The sequence below is a fragment of the Nelumbo lutea genome, chromosome 2 (assembly GCF_056320005.1).
Source record: "Nelumbo lutea isolate HS-2025 chromosome 2, American lotus-T2T, whole genome shotgun sequence".
In the NCBI taxonomy this organism is placed as follows: domain Eukaryota; kingdom Viridiplantae; phylum Streptophyta; class Magnoliopsida; order Proteales; family Nelumbonaceae; genus Nelumbo; species Nelumbo lutea.
This window is the reverse complement of record NC_142685.1, coordinates 9,134,620-9,155,442: the sequence shown is the minus strand read 5'-3', so window position 1 is coordinate 9,155,442 and position 20,823 is coordinate 9,134,620. Positions and strand designations below refer to the sequence as shown.

General features: G+C 39.5%; 1 protein-coding gene across 2 annotated transcripts; it reads left to right on the top strand.

The window, feature by feature from the left end:
• Window positions 1–14,515: 14,515 nt before the first annotated feature.
• On the top strand, window positions 14,516–20,214 carry LOC148868446 (synaptotagmin-3-like). Of its 2 annotated transcripts, none has more exons than XM_088968622.1 (12): window positions 14,516–14,972; window positions 15,407–15,505; window positions 15,633–15,683; window positions 15,840–15,963; window positions 16,522–16,640; window positions 16,744–16,845; window positions 17,087–17,172; window positions 17,795–17,871; window positions 18,319–18,563; window positions 18,807–19,178; window positions 19,428–19,556; window positions 19,637–20,214. In XM_088968622.1, exons 1-12 carry the CDS (start codon window positions 14,862–14,864, stop codon window positions 19,763–19,765), a joined length of 1,644 nt encoding a protein of 547 aa, XP_088824748.1. In that variant the 5' UTR covers window positions 14,516–14,861; the 3' UTR covers window positions 19,766–20,214. The 2 variants fall into 2 exon arrangements, with proteins under 2 accessions (XP_088824748.1, XP_088824749.1); XM_088968623.1 differs by having other exon boundaries at window positions 14,723–14,972; window positions 17,087–17,161; window positions 18,314–18,563.
• Window positions 20,215–20,823: the final 609 nt, after the last annotated feature.

Sequence of the window (20,823 nt, the reverse complement as noted above, 5' to 3'; positions counted from 1 at the left end):
CCAATTCAATATGTCATGTTGTCCGTCCAATCCATCCAAATTGATTTTGGTTTAGATGATGCCCAATCCAGAATTGGTCCATTAACACCTCTATGCATGTGGCTGACAACTTAGAATTTGCCTTGGCCCATTAAGTTCAGAACACAATATCCTTTTCAAACTCTCCTTTTGTTATGAATTGTTAAACCATGGTATTAGAAAAGGTCGTGTTGATTAATGTCTTGCTCTCTACTCTTTAAATGTACCTTGGCTTGTACTATTATTATTAAATTTATGTATTGCATACTTTGTTATGATATTATTTATTTTTAGGGAAAATTTCACTTCAGTAACTTGAATTTTGGGTAGTGTCAAGTTAGTGCTCGAACCGGAGAACTTTTAAAAGTGTCACTGTAGTATCCAAACTTTCCAAAAATGTCAAGTTGGTCCAAAACTGTTAATGAATGTTAAGTATCGTATAAAAAGACAAAATGCCCTTCACCTATCATCTAATTTTCTTATGATTGATATTCCATCTCTAACCATTAACAACCTTCAATATCAAGCTGGTTATGGATTTAGGTATTCACGTCAACGATGAAAATACAAAAATGAATAAATATTTTTTTATTTGCAACCATGAAGAGAATCTCATTCACTGAAGATAAAAATCTCGATAATCTTGGTCCACTAAACAAATAATGAGTAAGGTGCAAGGAGAATAGCATTTAGCTATTCCTTCCCATGAATGAAAAAAATATAAAACGGCAGTGGTTTGGCCCTGGTAACACAACACCAACGGCAGGAAAGGACATGCTCGACACTGAAGCGGGTGGGACGATTTGGGGTGGGATTGGATACATGCTTGGAGCATAGCATTTGCAAGTGCCGCCTGATTATTGAGAGAGAGAGAGAGGGTTTGAGTCTGAGGAACCAAGCTTGTATTTCCACATTACCGTGTTGAACTAGTATAGCTTATCGTGAATTACTTTGACAATATAATTGATCACCCAATTTTGATCCTTGCTACCTGCCAACTTTTAAGCAAAGTTGCAAGCCCTAAAGGGATTCGCACACAAGCCATAGAAAGCCAAGGTCATATTTCCTTGGATATATTTTGTTTTGACGTACCATGGTTATTCTTATTTCATTCAAGGTTGGAGTAGTTTCATAAGAGCTTAACCCAGATGAGTCTGACCCAAGAACTTGGCTCATGTATGAACCTTGCTAAGAGGAGCAAAAGAAAGGAATGAGTTGGGATTGGACCACCCCATTGCAGGTTAATTTCTTCCGGTACTGCGGTCACCACATCCGTCGTTGACCCCAAATGGGTACTGGGCTGCCGCCATTTCCCCCTCCCTCCTTCGTGTTCTGGTTAGAGGTGGGTACCATCTAAAGGTGAAGACAATAAACAGCATGCTTTTTTAAACCGAATCGGTGATCGAATGAGTTAGGGCACCATTTTCCAACCATCCGGTCAAGCAGTTCGACCCGTGATGTCATAAATAAATAAATAAAAAATACTTATATATAATAAAAAATACTATAGAAATTTAAACAAAATACAAAAAATATAGGAAAAAGAACAACAGATTACTTGTCAGTAAAAATAAGGATTAAGGAATTAAGTGAACCCTTTAGAGTCATTTTCTTTCAATCTCAAGTTGTCTCTAGAAATCCTACCAAAGAAAAAAATCTCTAGAAAAATTAATTCATGCATACTAAACAAGCATATACATATATATATATACGGTTAATGACAACAAATTATACCATTCTAGCAGGTCCAAAAAATTCAAAAAATCAATCACAAAAAAATCAGAAAAAGATTATACCTTCAGGGATTCGCCGTTGGTGGGCTCGGGTAGTCCGCCACTGCTGCAAGTCGCTCACCGTTCGTCATTGCAAGTGCTTGGGTGACTCTTTTCGCCGCTATAAGTTCATGGTCACCGTCAGATGCCGGAGTTAATGGCCGTCGCAAGTGGTAGGGTGTTAGGGTTGAGAGTTGAGAGGACTGAGGAGTGATTGAGTGAGGAGGGAACTCGGCAACCCTAAAGGCTAAACTGAATAAGGGACTAGGATTGGGATTCAAAAATCGTGGGATATAATTGACATTTTATTTTTTGTTTTTTTATTTAAAACATTAAAATTAAAATTATTAACTTGCGAACCACTGCCCAAGTCGAACAGTTTAGCGGTTTGACTGCCCGGGTCAGCGGTTTTTTTTACTCTTCAATGTTTTTTTTTCAATTTTTCATTTTCTAGTAAAACCAGACCCAGATGGCTAACCGACTATTGGTTTTTCCAGTCCAATCATCTGGTCTGGTCCGGTTTTGAAAACCACAATGAACGGTGTCTTTGTTAGTCTAAAATCTCAAATTCCCCAATCGGTTAAGTTTCAAGGTAGAAGACAATGAACGCCTTCTCTTGAAAGGTAGTTTTGACATTTTCAAAAATTTTAAGTTGCACATGTCATCACGCGATCAAATAACTGACAATCGGTTAATGGCAATGACCAACTTGACACTTGTTATGGGCCTGCGCGTAGAATCTCAACGGAGCGGTCCACGAGGAAAACTCCTAGCCTTCCCTTGCCCTTCCCTTTGTGTGCTGACCCTATTGTGGCGAACTAGGGGGTGATTTGTCCAAGAGATCACCCGAACTCACCTAAGCTCTTTTCTTGATCGAAAATTCAATGCCTTTCCATTAATTTGTGGCTCCTTAAATAGGAGACTACAAAAGAAAATTCCTAATTAAACTCAAACTCCAACTTGAAATCAAACTCCTAATTACCTACTCTTAGTGGTAACACAACTCCTATTTAAGATAAGATAAGACAAGATAAGATAGAGTAGCTGGCGGGGAGTTTGGCGAGAAGAGATAAGTGTGGACACACCCTGATGAGCTATCATGTGGGCCCCGCTCCACTGTTGCTGTCGGGCGGTTCGTGCTGCGCGCTGCCAGGCGGTACGTGCTACTGTGCGGCACTACCGAGCGGTTTGTGCTGCTGCGCGGTCTACTGTGCATGCCGCTGCCTGTGGCTGCGCCGCAATGTGCTGTCAGACGGTGTGTCCATAACATCACACCCCTCCTGGACAACGAGCTTGTCCTCAAGCTCGAGAGTTGGGTAGGCACTGTGAAGGTCGGTCCAGGGAATCCAGGTGGCCTCCGCTGAGGGTAGTCCCTCCCATTCTACGAGAACCTCGAAGGTACCCTGATTGATGTGTGACCGGACAAGAGCTTGAGGGTGGAGGATGGGTCTGCCCTCCTTTAGAAGGGGTAGAGAAGGCACGTGCTCAGGGGGAGTCCCTGAAAGAGGCTTCAGTAAGGACACATGGAACACGTCATGGATTCTGTTGTGCTCCGCTAGCTCGAGTTGATAGGCAACCTTCCCGACCTATTGGAGAACCTTGAAGGGCCCGTAAAATCTAGGGGCCAGCTTGGGGGGACCTCACCGCCTGAGGGAGAGCTGGCGGTATGGTTGGAGCTTCAGCCAAACGAACTGACCTGGCTCAAAGGTGACCTCGCGGTGGTGCTAATTGTAGGTTTGCTTCATGCGCACCTGCGCCTGCTGCAAGTGTAGGGAGACTTCAGCCAGGAGTGCATCACGGTCTTGGAGACTGCGGTCTACTTCTTCCAACTGTGTGGAACCTGGTTCATAAGATAAAAGACGGGGAGGGTCTCGGCCATACACTACCCAGAAGGGGGTCATGCCAAGGGAGGAGTGGTAGGCCATGTTGTAGCAGTATTCGGCCCAAGGAAGACAATCTACCCAGTGTCGTGGTTGGTCCCCTACGAAACAACGGAGGTACATCTCTATGGTTCGGTTGACAACCTCCGTTTACCTGTCCGTTTGTGGGTGGTAGGCAGATGAGAACACCAAGGCCGTGCCCTGTAATCGGAACAGCTCTTTCCAAAAGGTGCTGGTGAAGACGGTGTCCCTGTTGCTGACGATGGACTCTGGCAGCCCATGTAGGCGGAAGATGTGCGTTTAGAAGGTGTGGGCCATAGAGACTGCACTGTATGGGTGGGACAATGGGATGAAATAGGCATACTTGGAAAAGCGGTCCACCACCACGAATAAGACTGATTTCCCTCTGACTTTAGGCAAGCCTTCAATGAAGTCCATGGAGATATCAGCCCAAATCTGTGTTGGGAGTGAGAGGGGCTACAGAAAGCCAGCCAGGTGTAAATTCTCCCATTTTTTGTTGTTGACATGTAGAGCAGTTTTGGATGAAATCCCTAACTGAGCTGCGCATACCATGCCAATGAAAACCGGCGCGGACGCGGTGCAAAGTCTTCTGAACCCCTTCGTGGGTGGCGTTATGGATGCTGGCGATGATGGCTGGAATCAATGGGCAATCTGCCGGGAGATATACCCTCCCTTTGTACAGCACAAGTCCCTCATGGATGGACCAGTTCGGGTTGGTTGTTCCTGCCTGTAGTTCTTGCACCCAATCCCTCCAAGTTGGTGATTGGGGCAGTACGCTCCTTAGGTTTTCCAATAGGGTAACACGGGGCCAGGAGATCGTGCAAAGGTGGACTGTGTCTTCATTACGTCTTGATAGTGCATCAGCAGCCCGGTTTGAGGCCCCTGCCTTGTGGTCTACACGGAAGTCAAACCCTAGCAGATTACTTGCCCAGTGCTGCTGGGGTGGGGTAGTAAGCCATTGCTCTAGAAGGTACTTGAGGCTGTAATGGTTTGTCTTGACGACGACGGTCTGCCCCACAAATATGGCCTCCAGTTCACGCTCGTAGGCGGGTAGCTTTAGGTGCTGGTCTGCTAGCTTGCGGCTAAAGAAGGCCATGGGATGCTCTTGCTGCTGCAGCACTGCGCCGATGCCTATGCCAGAAGCGTCACACTCGACCGTAAACTCCTGATTAAAGTTTGGTAGCTGCAACATAGGGGTGGAGGAGAGTGCCTCTCTTAAGTTTGTGAAGGCGTCGTCTGCTGCTTCATCCCACTGGAATGCGTTCTTCTTCAACAACTTGGTTAATGGGGCAGCTAGGAGTCTGTAGTCTTTTACAAACTTGCGGTAGTATCCCGTGAGAACTAAGAACCCGCGGAGAGCCCTAGTGGACTGAGGCTTGAGCCACTCCCGAATGGCCTAAATTTTGGAGTCATCCACTGAGACTCCTTCCCTGTTGATTATATGTCCTAGATAAAGAACCTATTGCTCTCCGAATGAACACTTGCTCTCCGAATGAACACTGTTCATAGGTGACGAACGTGCTCCACCCATGACGCACTATAAATCAGGATATCGTCAAAAAATACCAGGACGAACCTGTGGAGGTGGGGTCTAAATACCTCGTTCGAAGTGGCCGTGATGCATTCTGAAGGTTGTTTTCTTCACATCTTCTAGGGCCATTCGAACCTGGAAGTAGCCTGACTTGAGATCCAGCTTAGAAAAATATTGAGACCCGTGGAGCTCATCTAGCAGTTCATCCACCACACGGATCGGAAACTTGTCCTTGACGGTCCTATTGTTGAGCTCCCGATAGTCTACATAGAACCTCCAGGTGCTGTCCTGTTTTGGCACCAGCAAGACTGGCGAAGAGAATGGGGAACGGCTTGGGCGGATAATACCCTGTTTCAGCATTTCTGTACACTGGTTCTCTATCTCATCCTTCTGAAGGTGTGGGTAGCGGTACGACCGAACGACCACGGGTCCAGTCCCTGGCATTAATGGTATCCGATGGTCACACGACCGGACAAGGGGAAGGCCCTTGGGTTATGAGAACATGTCTAGAAAATCAGCCAGAAGTTTCTCCATCTCGATAGTGTGCAAGGCGTCGCCACAGAGAGTATGTACTTGTGGTCTTTTTGCTCTCATCTTGGTCCCTTTCCAAGTGACTTGTTTTCCAAGTAGGTTAAACGTCATGGTCAAGGCACTGAAGTCCCATAGGATAGGGCCGAGGGTGATGAGCCACTTGATTCCCAATACTATATCAAACTCGTCTAGGGGCAATACAAACAGGTCAGCGAAGAATGGTTCAGAATCCACCTGTATTTGGATGTTTCGGCAGATCCCTGGGCTGTGGACTCTCTCCCCATTTGCTACGGCTACCTGAAGCTGTGGTCTGTCTTCCACCGGTAGTTTCAGTTGGAGCGCCGCTTGCTTGCTGATGAAATTATGTGTGCTCCCTGAGTCCACCAGAACCCGTACTTGTGTGAAGGGAGATCTCGGGTTCTAGAGTTGTCTGCTCCTCTTCTTCCTCCTCCAGTTCGTCTACTAGAAGGCAGAATAACCGCTTGCAGAGGTGGCCGACAGAGTACAATTCGTCACAGTTGAAGCATTGGCCCTTGGCTCAACGTTCTGCCATCTTGGCTCTAGATAGGCGTTTGATGGGAGGTGTCGTCGTGCTGCTCCCTATGCTGGTTGTAGATCGGGGAGGGTTACTGGTGAAAGGACGTGGTTCCCTGTTGGCTGCCAGCAAAGATCCCCCTCCAGCAGGCTTCTGGTTTGTCCAAGTCGTTGCTGGGCGTCCCATGCTGGACAGTCCTCTGCTAATCTACACCTTGCGCTCGAATGCTCGGGCCAAATTCATTGTTGTGACCGGGTTAGGTGGGCTCTGCATCTCTATGTCAACTCACAGAGTTTCGGATAGGCCAGCTGTGAACATATCCACCTGCTGGTCTGGGCGTATTGAAGAGGCTCTAGCAAGAAGGGTCTGAAACTGCCGCTGATATTCTACTACAGTCCCTGTCTGTTTGAGGTTGATGAGTTCCCCCAAGGGGTTGCTTGTTAATGGGGGTCTGAATCAAAGGAGGCAGTACGACTTGAACTGCTCCCAACTAAGACCTGGTTCTTCCTGCTCTACTCGGTAGAACCAAAGCTGTGCTTCTTCGGTTAGGTGAAATGCGGCCAGACTGACCTTGTCCTTCTCCTCCATGTGCTGATTACGGAAGAATTGCTCACAATGGTACAGCCATCCCAGTGGGTCACCATTGTCGCTGTAGGAGGGAAACTCCAGACGACTGTATTTGGGTATGACCGTTGCAGCTGGGGTGGTGTCTTGTCGTTCATTGGAGCCCTCGGCCCGTTCTGGGCTGCGGCTGTAGTTGGTGGCCGCCTCTTCAGGACTCCTCTCTTTGGTGGCAAAGTATAACTCTAGTAAGCGTCGTGATTCCCTGACATCCTCCTTGACCTCTCTTACTTCTGCGTGATTTTCCACGAGTCGGTGTTAAGGTTCGTGGACCTTGGATGATAACTGCTCCATGTCGCCCATGACGCTAGGCTCTGATACCAAAATGTTATGGGCTTGCGCATAGGATCTCGTCACGGGGTGGTCCACGGGGAAAACTCCTAGCCTTCCCTTGCCCTTCCCTTTGCGCACTGACCCTATTGTGGCGAACTAGAGGGTGATTTGTCCAAGAGATCACCCGACCTCTCCTAAGCTCTTCTCTTGATTGAAAATTCAATGCCTTTCCATTAATTCATGGCTCCTTAAATAGGAGATTACAGAAGAAAATTCCTAATTAAACTCAAACTCCAACTTGAAATCAAACTCCTAATTACCTACTCTTAGTGGTAACACAACTCCTATTTAAGATAAGATAAGATAAGATAGAGTAGCTGGCGGCGAGTTTGGCGAGAAGAGATAAGTGTGGACCCACCCTGATGAGCTGTCATGTGGGCCCCACTCCACTGCTGCTGCTGGGCGGTGCATGCTACGCGTTGCCGTGCAGTTCGTGCTGCCAAGCGGTACGTGCTGCTGTGCAGCGCTGCCGGGCAGTTTGTGCTGCTGTGTGGCCTGCTATGCGTGCCTCTGCCTGTGACTGCGCCGCAATGTGCAGTCAGGCGGTGTGTCCATAACAACACTATTTGAAAATTTGAGTACTGTAGTGACACGTTTGAAAGTTTGGGTACTCTAAAGTTTAGGGTACTATACTGAAAATTTCCCTTATTTTTAATCCTTTTGTTTCTAAGGTATTTGTACATAAATTTATTTTTACACTTAACCCTTCATTGGTTTTATCAATTGAAACAACGTTATCAGCAAATAATATGCACGATGAAGCGTTCTCCCAAATATATTTATCTTACACGAGCACTTCATTATGATTCATCAAATACAAATAGCAAATTATGGTTCTTGAATTTCTATTTGGAAGAAGATTTCAAATTAAATATATATATATATATATATTGAAAACACCCTTAAGGCAAATCCATTCAACAAATTACTCAGTTACATCAAATTCAAGATTAGGAATCAGGAAGCCAAGAGTTAGAGACCAAATTACACAGGAAGAATAGGAAAGAGAATGCTTGGCGAGACAATGTGCAACTCGATTACAAGATCGAAGAACAAAAGTAACTGAGTAAGAGGGAAGGTGAAGAAGATATCTCTTGCAATTCATAATGAGAGTGTGGATACTCCATGGAGGTGTAGATGAATCCTCTAACAAGAGATGAATAACAGATTTTGCATCACTTTAAAAAATTACGAAGGTTAAGCCTAAAGAAATGGCGAAATTGATGCTCTCCCAAAGAGCTGTAGTCTCAGTAAGCAAAGCTAAAGAAGCTTCCAAGGGAATAGCACGAGCAAATAGAAAAACACCATTTGCTCCCCGTATCACAATACCAGCTCCTGAAGTATTAGATGAAGTTGCTCCATTAAAATTTATTTTGACATAGCCAATGGGTGGAGTCCAATGAGATTTGTTGAATTTGAGTCATAGCAGCAACATGAGATGCTTGAGGAGTGTAGATTTGGGAAGCAACTTCATTAAGTAGCATCCATTGGGTGTGAGCTTTGTGGAGAATGATTTCAGGTCTCCAAACTTGATTTTGAAAGATGAGAGCATTACGGGCAAGCCATATGTTCCATAGTATAATGAAGAACTTGGTGCAAAGAGGGAGGTGGTTCTCATTGGAGTCCCGATGTCGAGAAATCCATTCATTAACATTACGGTGGAGATAGGAATCAAGCCTGAAAGTGAGGTCTGACCCAAACCACACTAACTGAGTAATTGGACAATGGAGGAATAAATGCTCCTTAGTCTCCTCTGATTGCTCACAGAATGGACATAAGTTGTCAATATGCCGCAAAGCCTTATTGAGTCTAGTACTAATTGGAACATCTTGTAATATATCCTGAAGTTCTTCATGTTACTTGACCTGTAATGTAGTATGAAGTAAAGTTGTAAAATTATTCTAAACTACAATAAATCTGTCTATTTTAAAGCAAATGGAAGTTCAAATATTTTCTTTACTTTTTTTTTTTTTACATTGGTTGGTCAATAAATAAAATTCTACCCACTACGCAAACAAACGACCATACTCAATCCTTTGATAATGTCTGAAATTGTTGAACCGAACAACTTAGTGATTTGTTCATGGTTATTATGAAATACATTTAAATTGTTTTGACAGGTAAAGCAATAAAAAATCTCTCTATTCACATAAATAGTTGGCTTTTTGAGCTATTTTATGGGCCAATCTATTATGATTTTTACCAGTAACACATTTAGATTGATTTGAAAAAAAACGTGTTGCCCATCATATATGAGTGCCATTTGAGTTAGGTGTGTGAGAAACATCAAATTTAACGTGTTAGATAAAAATAACAAATATACCAAATATCTCCCCAGTTGGTTGTGAACAGCATAACGGAGAAAACTCATCCTCCTTCATGGATTATTGTCAACATTATCAGGGATTAAGATCTTATTAGATCATACGCCATCTAAATAAGAGCTACCCACACGTCAAATGATTTCGGATCTCCTGCCCACGAGAACTCTTGCCATGCCTACTCACAATATACTATCACTGTTAATTGGGAACATCTCCCCCTGCATAATACTGTGCAGATGATGAGATATTTTCAATGTGTGACTGCGGTAAACGTGGGCAGGAGATCCGGACTCGTCAAACAGAGTAGCTGAGTAAGGTGTGTTTTAAGTGTTAGGACACAAGGGTCTTTAAAGCTTTCGATTAATGAACACCCTAATCAGTTTGAGAGTCTTGAGGGGAAAAAAAAACTCAAAACATTTCATGCAATGCTGGTGGTAAATTTTTTACACAACCATCAAGTTGAGCTAATACACTCCCATTCAAGTTTTTGGTTTGATTGTTATTCAAGTAGTCAACATTGGGCCTTTTAGGTTAGGGGGTAGGGATGATCATGGGCCGCATTGCGCCGGTTACAGTCTAAGTTTTTACATGCTGTGGGCCTTGAAGCCTACCTAGGCCCAGTCCCGGGCAGGGTTGGGTCGGGCACCTGGGTTGGTCCACATGAATATACAGTATTTGTCTTTTAAAATAAACAAAGTTTTAATTTAACTTTATAATCAAAATTATAAAAAATAAGCTTCAAAACAATTGTAGAAAATATATTTAAAAAATATTATATATTAATATATTATACCATGCTAGGGTAAGGGTACATGTTATGCACATATGCAAGTGAAGGTAAAGATAAGTTAATAATATATTGTCATATTTAACTTTTATGACTTGCACTAAAGCCAAGGCAAATATCTTTTTATAATAATATAGATATTCATACCATATATATTTGATAAAATACTATTTCATATATGTATGTGATGCTATACAATTACCATAAAATTATAAGATACTACACAATACACAACTTCTATGCCTAGGGCTTGCTTAGCCGAAGCCCAATTTGCATTTTATGCAAGCTTGATGCGAATCCAATTTGAGCTAGGTCATAGAGAAATTAGGGTTGTGTTCGGAACCATGGTCATCTTGTGGATGGCCAATTTCGGTCCAAGACATAGGATGGACATGGTGTTTAGTTGGTTGTGGACGGGACTGGTCCACAATATATTGTGAGTCGTCCCTATCCATAGCCCAAAATCTCGACCACACATATATCTCATGGATGTGGTTGGTCCACAACATTTCCACAATCTATTTTGATACAATACATCATTATATATTTTCTTTCTTTTTAATTTTTAAAATTTTAAATATTATTTTTTAATATTTTATTAATAAAATAATAGTTTTTAATGTTAATTATAGCACAAGCCCGATGGTGCTCCTTCTCCATTATTTTTTCATTTATTTAAATATTAAATTTTAATGTTTTTATCAATAAAATAATATTTTTAAAATATTTAAAAAATATATTTTTTTATTTTTTAATTACTTTATCATCATTTTTATTAAAATTAATATTTATTGGTTAATGTAATTTATCGATGATTTTTTTAATATATGTATCATATAAAAGGCAAAAATTAGGCATTTATAATCGAATGTGGAGATAAAATGTATATAAGATACATGGAATCAAAAAGTGTGGTGTGGATTGGTGTCCACACCATGCTTACAAAACGTCACTATGGGTGTGGATTAGTCTAGCCCACACATTTTCTACAATTCAGAATAATTGTGGACTGATGTGTGATGTGGTATGAATTGATCCCTATCACAAGGTGTAGTGTGGATCAATCCACACTCACCAATTCCTCATGCACACTATATAACACACCCTAGCCTACCAAGACCTAGAAATTTAAGGGGTTAGAAGATTGGGCTGGGTCATAAATGATCATCCTGCTAGGGGGCCTTAGTCCCTTTCATATTTTAGTACTTCACAATCACACGCCTTATGATTCTTGATTGTGGTCAGTCTAGTCGTTAGCTAGGGCTGGTTGGAGCTTGGAATTGGAAGCACTACTGTAGTTTAGATTGGCTCGAGCTGTTAAGGCGATCCTTGATGTATATCCATATTGTCAGAGTTTATTATGGCGTTATGCAGAAAATGTGTGCACAAAAGAGCCATTCTTCAGATGATCCATTTTTCCGTGTCGAAGGGATGAAGTGCAGCGGCTTCGGGCTTTCTAAGGTGGATCCCACATGGTCAGACTATAAACTATGTTCGTTCGATGAAAAACCCAAAAGAGTCTTCAGTGCTCATTTGGAAGGGCTTACACAAAGTGGCTTTTAACTTTGCAAGGTGGGAACCACATAGAAAGCTTATAAGTTATGTTAGGTGAAAACCTTGGAGACCTCAAGTACACATTATTTCAGCCAAAATATCAGCTTTTCATTGAAAGCTAGCTCTAGTAGCTTCAGATCAATCAAATCTTAAGCCCTCCCAAAAGGGCTCTAAATTGTCTGTCAATCTATCATTTGAAAGGCTGTCCACTTCAGCCTCTTTGGATAGCTTATCCAATGCACTTTAAAGCAGTTGATTCAGCTCAGCTCTCCCAAACTGACCCTAAATTGCTTAGCTATTGGGCCTAAAGGTTCCATTTTCACATTCTACAGCATGAGTGATGGCATGGTTGAGCTACTATTTATGTATGTGGGTCATGTCGAGGTGATGTGGGCTATGTCATGCTGTGTTGGGCCGTAGACCATGCTAGCACAGCCCACTTTATCATATCATGCTTTGTCGGCCTTGGGGCCTTAAAGTCCACAACCAACACGGCCTATGGGTATGGGCCGAGCTGCGGCACCACTCACTTTACAGCTCTGATTGGTTGTATAAGTATTTTTTTTTTAATAAAACAGAAACCAAAAACATCTTCTAGAATATCTGATTTAAGCATGCTTTTATGAGTCAATTATATAATCAAATCTAAATTTTATGACCTGCACAAAAACCAATGCAAGTATTATGTTTTATATAGTAATATATACTTTGACATTTGTCTTTTTATTTTAAAAACCATTACATTGATGATTTCAAAAGCTTGAATTATTTTTTCGAAACAAACCAACTTGTTTTTACTTCTCAAAACAAAAGTACAGTTTAGTAAGGGTGCTCACATTTTGGTTAACCGAATCAAATCAATTAGTTAACCAGTTGTTTGGTTTCAGTTTTTGACCAGTTCGTTTCTCTGGTTTATTGGTTTTTATATTTATAATATATATTTTATAAATAAAATGTATATATATGTGATATAATATATATATATATATATTATAGAATAGAATACATTTAAACATATAATGTATAGTATTTACATATATATTGGTCGGTTTGATTAACCGCCAACTTTTTAGGTTAACCAAAACCAAACTGATCCTTCAATTTTTCAAAAATACCAAACCGATTGATTCAGTTAACTGAATTTTCAGTTCATTTTTCTCGGTCTTCTAGGTTCAAATTGGTTTTTGGATGAGCACCCTTGCCACTAACGTGTTTTTGTTTTTTACTGATATGGCAATTTCAAAAATAAATATAAAACAATATTGATGTTGTAGAACACCCCCTTAATTAACCACCTAAGTTCAAATCATATTCCGTGCTGAGGAATTGAATAAAATATTCTATTTTGTCAATATCTTTGATTTTGTATTTGAAAACAGAAAACAACAGCCACATCAAATGACATTGTTCAAGCAAATACCAAGAAATTATCCTTTAATTTGCTTCTGGGTTGTACCAAAAAAATTTTTTTTTTTTGCTTTATTAATGCAATTAAAGAGCGAACTTGGTGCCCACAATGTTTCACATTGGAAAATACCCCCCTAAAAAAAGTTTCACATAGGCTGCTGCGTTAAAAAAAAATTATATAAATATATTTTATTACCAAACAGGATTCAAGCGTATATACAAACAGTACTGGTGCTTGTGTTTCAAGTACATATAGGTGTTAAAACTCGAAATACCAAACATAACTTAAGTCTAATTAAAACTAAGGTTGGTGTTCTCCATACTCAAGTCATCTATGCATCCATTTGAAGGTTACAAATCATAACTGCAAAAGCCATTAGGGGAGGCACGCAATATTGCTTCTGGCAAGGGAATCCTAACTGGAATTTTCTTTTATTATTATTATTAGTGTGAAAAGCATTTGGCTATTAAACGATAAGAAATCATAACATTAATATGACGTCGCAACCTTCTGCATGATTGAATCTGGGATTTGAAAATTACAACGTCAAGGTGCATGGTTTAATTTAGCAGTACACCTTTGAAAACGTCATTGCTTGTTCTTTGAAAACGGATAATAAAGAAATGTTGTCTTCTCCCTCCAGGAAAGCAACAATACTGGTTGAAGGCTTGAAGCTTCAGGCCCATGTCTATTTTTCAAGTAGTCCGATCGACTCTAAGTTAAACGTTTCAATTTCAGGCCCATGTCTAAGCAGCCATCTAGAAGCTTCAGCAGATAACCAAAATGTGACATGCACTCCCAGTGTAACCCAACTATCCACGCGGTACAATTAATTTGGATCAGCTTCAATTGTAAGCCCAACTAACCCAATACGACTATTAGCCCATGGCGAGAAATCATCCTTCGTTGAGTTTTCAAAATTCTCTAATTACGTTTCAACGTAATAGATGGAAATTTTGTCATGCTGAAATCATTTTGAGCTATAATTTCGCGTTGTAAATTTTATTTTCCTTGCCGTTTACGCCAAACCAAAAGAAATTAAAATGGATGGAAAATAGATTTTTTTTTTTTTTTTTTTTGCCATAGAAGAGGGGAAAGTTATAGCTGAAATGTTCAGACTGAAAGATAAAGAGAAAACTCCGTCCTTTGGAACTTTGAAGGAGAAACAAATTAAATACAAGGCCAAGACCCAAGTGGGGAGAGATGAGAATTCAGAGATTACAAGGCTCACTAATACCAGGGAGACTGATTACGGTCTTACGGACAGGACAGGGAGGGTATTTTCGTGATTACACGAAACAAACAGACCCAAATATTGAAAATACAGATTGGACAACGAGACATTGTTTTGGCGGTTTCATTGAGAGTTGGTTCTGTTACGTTTTCCAGTGTAGTTTCTTGGGGCTGTTTTCTGTATTTTCACTCTTTTTATTTCCTCTTTTTAAATCTCTTCTTCATCCTGATCTTGATTTATTGTTGAGTTTATTTTCCGCTGCCATTGGAATCTTTTATTTGTTTATTTTCGGGGCGAGGGGATGTGAAGGAGATGGGATTTTTGAATTGCTTGTTGGGAATTATTGGTTTCGGGATCGGTATTCCAGTTGGGCTTCTTGTGGGATATTTTCTGTTCATTTACTCCGAGCCCGGAGATGTAAAGGTGATTTAGTTCATCTTTTCATCATTATCTTTAAGTAACTAATGCTTTTTTATCATTTCTTACATTGCTGATGATACATTTGTTGAATGAGTGTTCTCTTTGATCCTTCTCTTTCTAGTTGAATGCCCCGTTTGTATGCATGAGCTTTGCTTTCATAGTCTTAGGAGTACTTAATCTTTTTCTAGATTGTTTCTTTTACTCTGTTTTTATATTTTCCTTTGCAGAGACTTCAGTTTATTCCTTATCTGTTAGTCTCGGGTTTCGAATTACACTGTTTTGGACCTCTGATATATGTTACTTTGTTATTTTATTAATTAATAATGGGATTTATACATTGTTCAATAAGTTTTAATAGGATTCAAATAACTTATAGGTTTGTTATAGGTTCCTACTCTTCATTGTGACAACTAAGCTTCTTCAACATTCTCTTGCAGGGCCCAATTATCAGGCCACTACATGAATTAGATTCAAATGCTTTATATGAACTCTTACCTGAGATACCACTATGGGTGAAAAATCCTGATTATGACCGAGTAAGGACCAAAAATATTCAAGCTTATATGATTCTTTCAATAGCAAAGAAAATTCCTCTTCATCTTCTTCATTTTGTTTCTTGCTTGATTTAGTTTTATTTACTATTGAACTTTGTATACCATACAGGTTGATTGGTTGAACAAATTTATTTTTGACATGTGGCCATACCTTGATAAGGTGATTCTACCTTTTACGTTTACAGATTCTTATTTTGAGTAAATAAAATACATGTAGGATTTTACTGTCTTATTAGCATTTGAAATATAGATACACTACATACTAAACATATATCGATAAGTTATGTTTTCCCCGTCAACTTTGTTTCTGGTACAGGCAATATGTGGTATGATAAGAAGCATGGTAGGCAAAATATTTGCAGAATATATTGGGAAGTTTCAAATAAAATCGATAGAATTTGAAAGGCTAACTCTTGGAAGTTTTCCTCCTACACTACATGGTGAGTAATAGCTTAAAGCTCATCTAATTACAATAACTGAGTAAAATTCCTTTCATCCTCTCTGTTCAGAATGATAGCTAGTCTGGAACAATATATTCTAGCCACTTGTTTCTAAAGATCCAATCACTTCTCGAATGACATAGTAAACAACCTATTGTCAGGTTAAGCTAAATTATTTCCCATAGGGGTATTTCTATCTGTTTAAAGTCTTAAGTCTTTGCATTTAACTCTATTTTTTTTCCAGTTTCTCCTATCTGTTATCAATCCTTTGATCGCTAGAAACTGGAATCTCATGGTAAAACATTTACTCCTATTCATAATATTCCTCTCATTTGGACTCTAATCTAGGCAAAAGTGAGTATATAATCTACATTGCGATAATATGGTTCCCTTTGGGTGGACAATAGGTCTTCCAACAATGCATTATCTTACTGGACGTTCATGGTTGTTGAATTCACTATTCATGGTTCTGTCTCTTATATTATTTTTATCTTGTTTGTCTTGTTACTAGTAATAAAAGGCTATTGCAATCTGGTTGGTACTTTACCAATTTTGCAGGGATTAAAGTATATGAGACCAATGAGAAGGAATTAGTTATTGAACCTGTGGTTAGATGGGCTGGCAATCCCAACATAGTACTGGTGCCAAAATTGTTCTCTATGAGAATCACTTTACAGGTCAGAAGAGCTCACTAACTATAGTTATTTGTCACGAAGACTGTGTTCTTTCAGTTTTAATACAAGGATGAATCCCTAAGAGATTGATTAAGCTTGTTATTAGTTGGTGGATTTACAAGTATTTGCTGCACCAAGGATAATTCTGAAGCCTCTAGTGCCTAGCTTTCCATGCTTTGCAAGCATAGTCATGTCTTTGATGGATAAGGTAACTGAACAATTATCTGAAAACTAGCAGTTCGCTTTAGCCTTTTGCTTTAAATTTTATATGGCTTGGTTGACTAGAAACTACCCAATGTGACTATAACCTAGCCAATATTAAGACCATCATCTTAGTAGGCTTTACAGTTTGGGCATTCAACTTAAATGAGTATTTCTTTTCCCTGTTCCCATGCATTTTAGTTAAAGAGCATTCCGACTTATTATGGTCGTTATTGACATATTTGCAGCCACATGTGGATTTCGGAATGAAATTACTGGGAGGGGACATCATGGCCATCCCTGGCCTATATCATTATGTCCAGGTGCCACACTGGTAATCCTTTTTATGTTTAAGTTGGGATTTTTATCAGTGGTCTAAAATTCTCCTCTTTGGTTGATTATTTAATTCTATTATGAGGGACCACTATTTGGTGTCATGGTAAAATATTGGACTGACAAGTGTGAGAGCGTAGGTTTGAGTCTGAGCAGCCACTTTGTGCAAAAATTGCCAAAGGTTAGGTCTGTATCCAGCCCACCCCTCCCAAGACCCCAGTTAGCTGGGACCAATGTTGGGTAATGGCCTTTTTTTATTTAATTCTATTGTGAGTATTTGGTTGAAGGGTCTTTTTGAAACAACAGCACAATGAATTAATAAGTAACCCATTATAAAATGTGATTCTATAAATATACAAATCAGTTTGGAAACAAGTTTCAGTACTTCTCATGTTTAAAAACAATGATGTTGCTATTTGTTGAACATATCATTGAATTTCCATTTTTTGTATATATGATGCTATTCTTCCTTTTAATCAAAAAGGATCCATTAAGATTGTGCAGACTTAAAAGCTTGTAATTTTATTTTCAAAATAGACATAATGAAGACAAGCTAAACTTAATATTTGTAAGTTTTAAATGTCTTGAACTAGTTCCATTTAATTATTTATTGTTGCTTGCAGGAAACTATTAAAAAACAAATTGCAAGTCTGTACCTATGGCCCCAAATCCTTGAAATCCCTATCCTTGACAATACAATGTAAGCATTTATTAGTTAGAACGTTTCATCTTGAGTTGACTTGTAACTTATGGTAATTCATTTTTAAAACTTTATAGTTCCGTACTATACATAATTGAGTGAAGTTTGCTCATTATATGGTCTGGCCATTTCTTGACAGTTTAGGAAAGTAGGAAATGATTGAGTAGATCTACATTGGTGAGCATTAAAGTGCCAACCTAGCCTTTGATCTTATGGGAAATTGAGAACTTTTCATAAAGCTCATAAAATTTAAATTCAGGAGGAAAGGGAAAACAGTAAGCCAGATCTAAATAGAGAATTTTGAGTGAGTTCCAATGTATGATGATATTAATATGGGTGTGAGCATATTTATTTGCACTAAGATTCTTCTCCTTAAACATTTAATTATCAGATAAATGATTGCTAAAGTCTTTCCCTTGTACCATTTTTTTTCTTTTCACAGAGCAGCAATGAAGAAGCCTGTTGGTATATTACATGTGAGAGTCAAACGGGCGCTCAACCTCTTGAAGATGGACTTACTGGGAACATCTGATCCATACGTTAAACTCAGATTGAGTGGTGAGAGGCTTCCCGCAAAGAAAACCAAAGTCAAGATGAAGAACTTGAATCCTGAGTGGAATGAGGAGTTCAAGTTTATTGTGAAGGACCCTGAATCGCAAGTCCTTCAGTTGCATGTCTATGACTGGGAAAAGGTTTAAGTCATTGTCTGCTTCCTGCATATTTCTTCAAATATCAAAACTTTCATGTGTTCTTCTCCCACTTAGGATTATAATGATTTTTTAACTAAAAAAATGATTTTCGGTTTTTCAACATGGAAGTGATGAAATATAAGCCTTAAACCTGGACTTGGGATTGGGCTCCCGGCCATATTAGTTTGACTCAGCTAAAATTTCAGTTTGGATAACAAATTAAGTTTTAAAGTTCTGATTCAACAGGTTGGGACACATGACAAGTTGGGAATGCAAGTAATTCCTTTGGTATCTCTGGTTCCACGTGAAACAAAAGAATTTGCACTTGACCTTCTTAAGAACACAAATCCAAATGATCCTCAAAATAAGAAGCAGCGAGGAAAAATTATGGTGGAGCTTACATTGAATCCTTTCAAAGAAGAAAATGACAGATATAGTGGCCCTATGAATGGATATGGGAGGAATGAAAGTAGGTCTAAGATGGTATGTGAAGATGAGGCCTTGAGTGGGGCAGGGTTACTTTCAGTTGTCGTGCAAGGGGCTGAGGATGTTGAGGGAAAGCATCACAACAACCCTTATGCTCTTATCCTTCTCAGAGGAGAGCAGAAGAAAACTAAGGTGAATTTTCACAAGGAAAACTTGGATTAGAATTTTGCCTTTCTTCCGAACTATGTATGAAATAAACTGTGTTCACTAGGAAGTTGCAATTGGAGATAATTCTGATGGTTCATTTCTGTTTAGAATTCACATCAAGCATCAGCTTGTGAATGCGCTTTCAAATTACATTGTCTTTCTTATAGCAATTAATTAAATTGTGCTTTGGAGTAATCTCTTCATCTCATTTGTGTCTAATATTGTTTGCTACAGATGATGAGGAAAACTCGGGACCCATGTTGGAATGAAGAATTCCAGTTCATGCTAGAACAGGCCCCTTTAAATGAGAAGCTCCATATTAAAGTTATTAGTAAGCGGACAGGCTTAGGTTTCAGAGGAAAGGTAAAATGATCATCCATTAATGTCATAATTTCTGTACTTCACAATCTTTTGGTCTTGAATTACTTCTTTGTGTTATATAGGAATCATTGGGACATGTGGACATCAATCTTACAGACATTGTGAACAATGGACGTATCAATGAGAAATACCATCTGATCAATTCCAAGAATGGAGTGATACACGTAGAGATACGGTGGAGTACGATTTGAGGGGAAGATATAGCTCATAGCTACCCTGTAGATTCATTATGAGCAACTTGTCTACAAAAGATAAACAAATTTTCTATCATAACAATCTATATCTGTATCCATACAGATAAAACGAGTGAACAAATCCCCCATGAAGCAAGGGAGGAAGGAGGAGATAAGTTTAATGAAAAAAGGAAATCAGGTTGAAACTATATACATTAGTTTAATTCAATGCTTTATAGGAACCATTGGGGCTAGTGCCAAGTGGACATCAGTCTTTATTGGTGACAGTGACAATGGACACATCCGTGACAAATACCATCTGATCAATTTTAACAATGGAATGTTACTACATGCCAAAACAAATAGTGGAACACAATTTGAGTAGAGGAGAGCTGTAGCTGCTGTACTATGAGTTTCTTTTTGAGTTGATTATCCATAAAATAATATACAATTCTTTTATTATACAAGGAGTCCTACCATACCATAGCATTTCCCTTGTGTAGGACTAGAGTCTTGGAAATTCAATAATACCAAAACAATGAATAAGATTCAAGTCCCTATTCTGACAAAGGGGTAAAAGAACAGAGAAATGAGAAATGGAGTTAAAATAAGTGACATCTTCTTGGTATCAATGGTAAAAAAATTATTTTTTAATCCATTATTTGTTTCTTTAATTTTAAATCTTTCAAATAAATCTTGCACAGTGGCCTATGTTTTCTTTTTGCCTTTCTAAACATTAATTAGATTCTTTCTTTGTGATCTTTTTTTATTGATTTTGTATTAGCTACTTTCTTTGAGATTTGGTGGTCATACTGAAAGCATGATGCTGTAGTAAAGTAGCTTTCCCCCCATATTCTTGCATCAGGGAAAGATCAATGTTTTCAACCAGTGGGTCAAACCGGCTGGTTGCGGTTGGACTAGTCAAACTGTTACCCAATCTGAATATTAGGTTCATCTCACATTCTCAGTTTCTCACTATCGAGTTGCTTGCCAATTGCCTGCAAAAAACTGTTGGCTGGGTCAACGACATGGTCGGTTGAATCAGTGAACTATTGACCCATTCAATGGGTGATGAC

Bases quoted from the DNA above. Each gene is read 5' to 3' on its own strand.
- LOC148868446 (XM_088968622.1), top strand. From the start codon at position 14,862: ATGGGATTTTTGAATTGCTTGTTGGGAATTATTGGTTTCGGGATCGGT. The intron at 17,173-17,794 runs GTAATCCTTTTT...TGTTGCTTGCAG, and splicing joins TATGTCCAGGTGCCACACTG to GAAACTATTAAAAAACAAAT. The intron at 17,872-18,318 runs GTAAGCATTTAT...TTCACAGAGCAG, and splicing joins CCTATCCTTGACAATACAAT to CAATGAAGAAGCCTGTTGGT.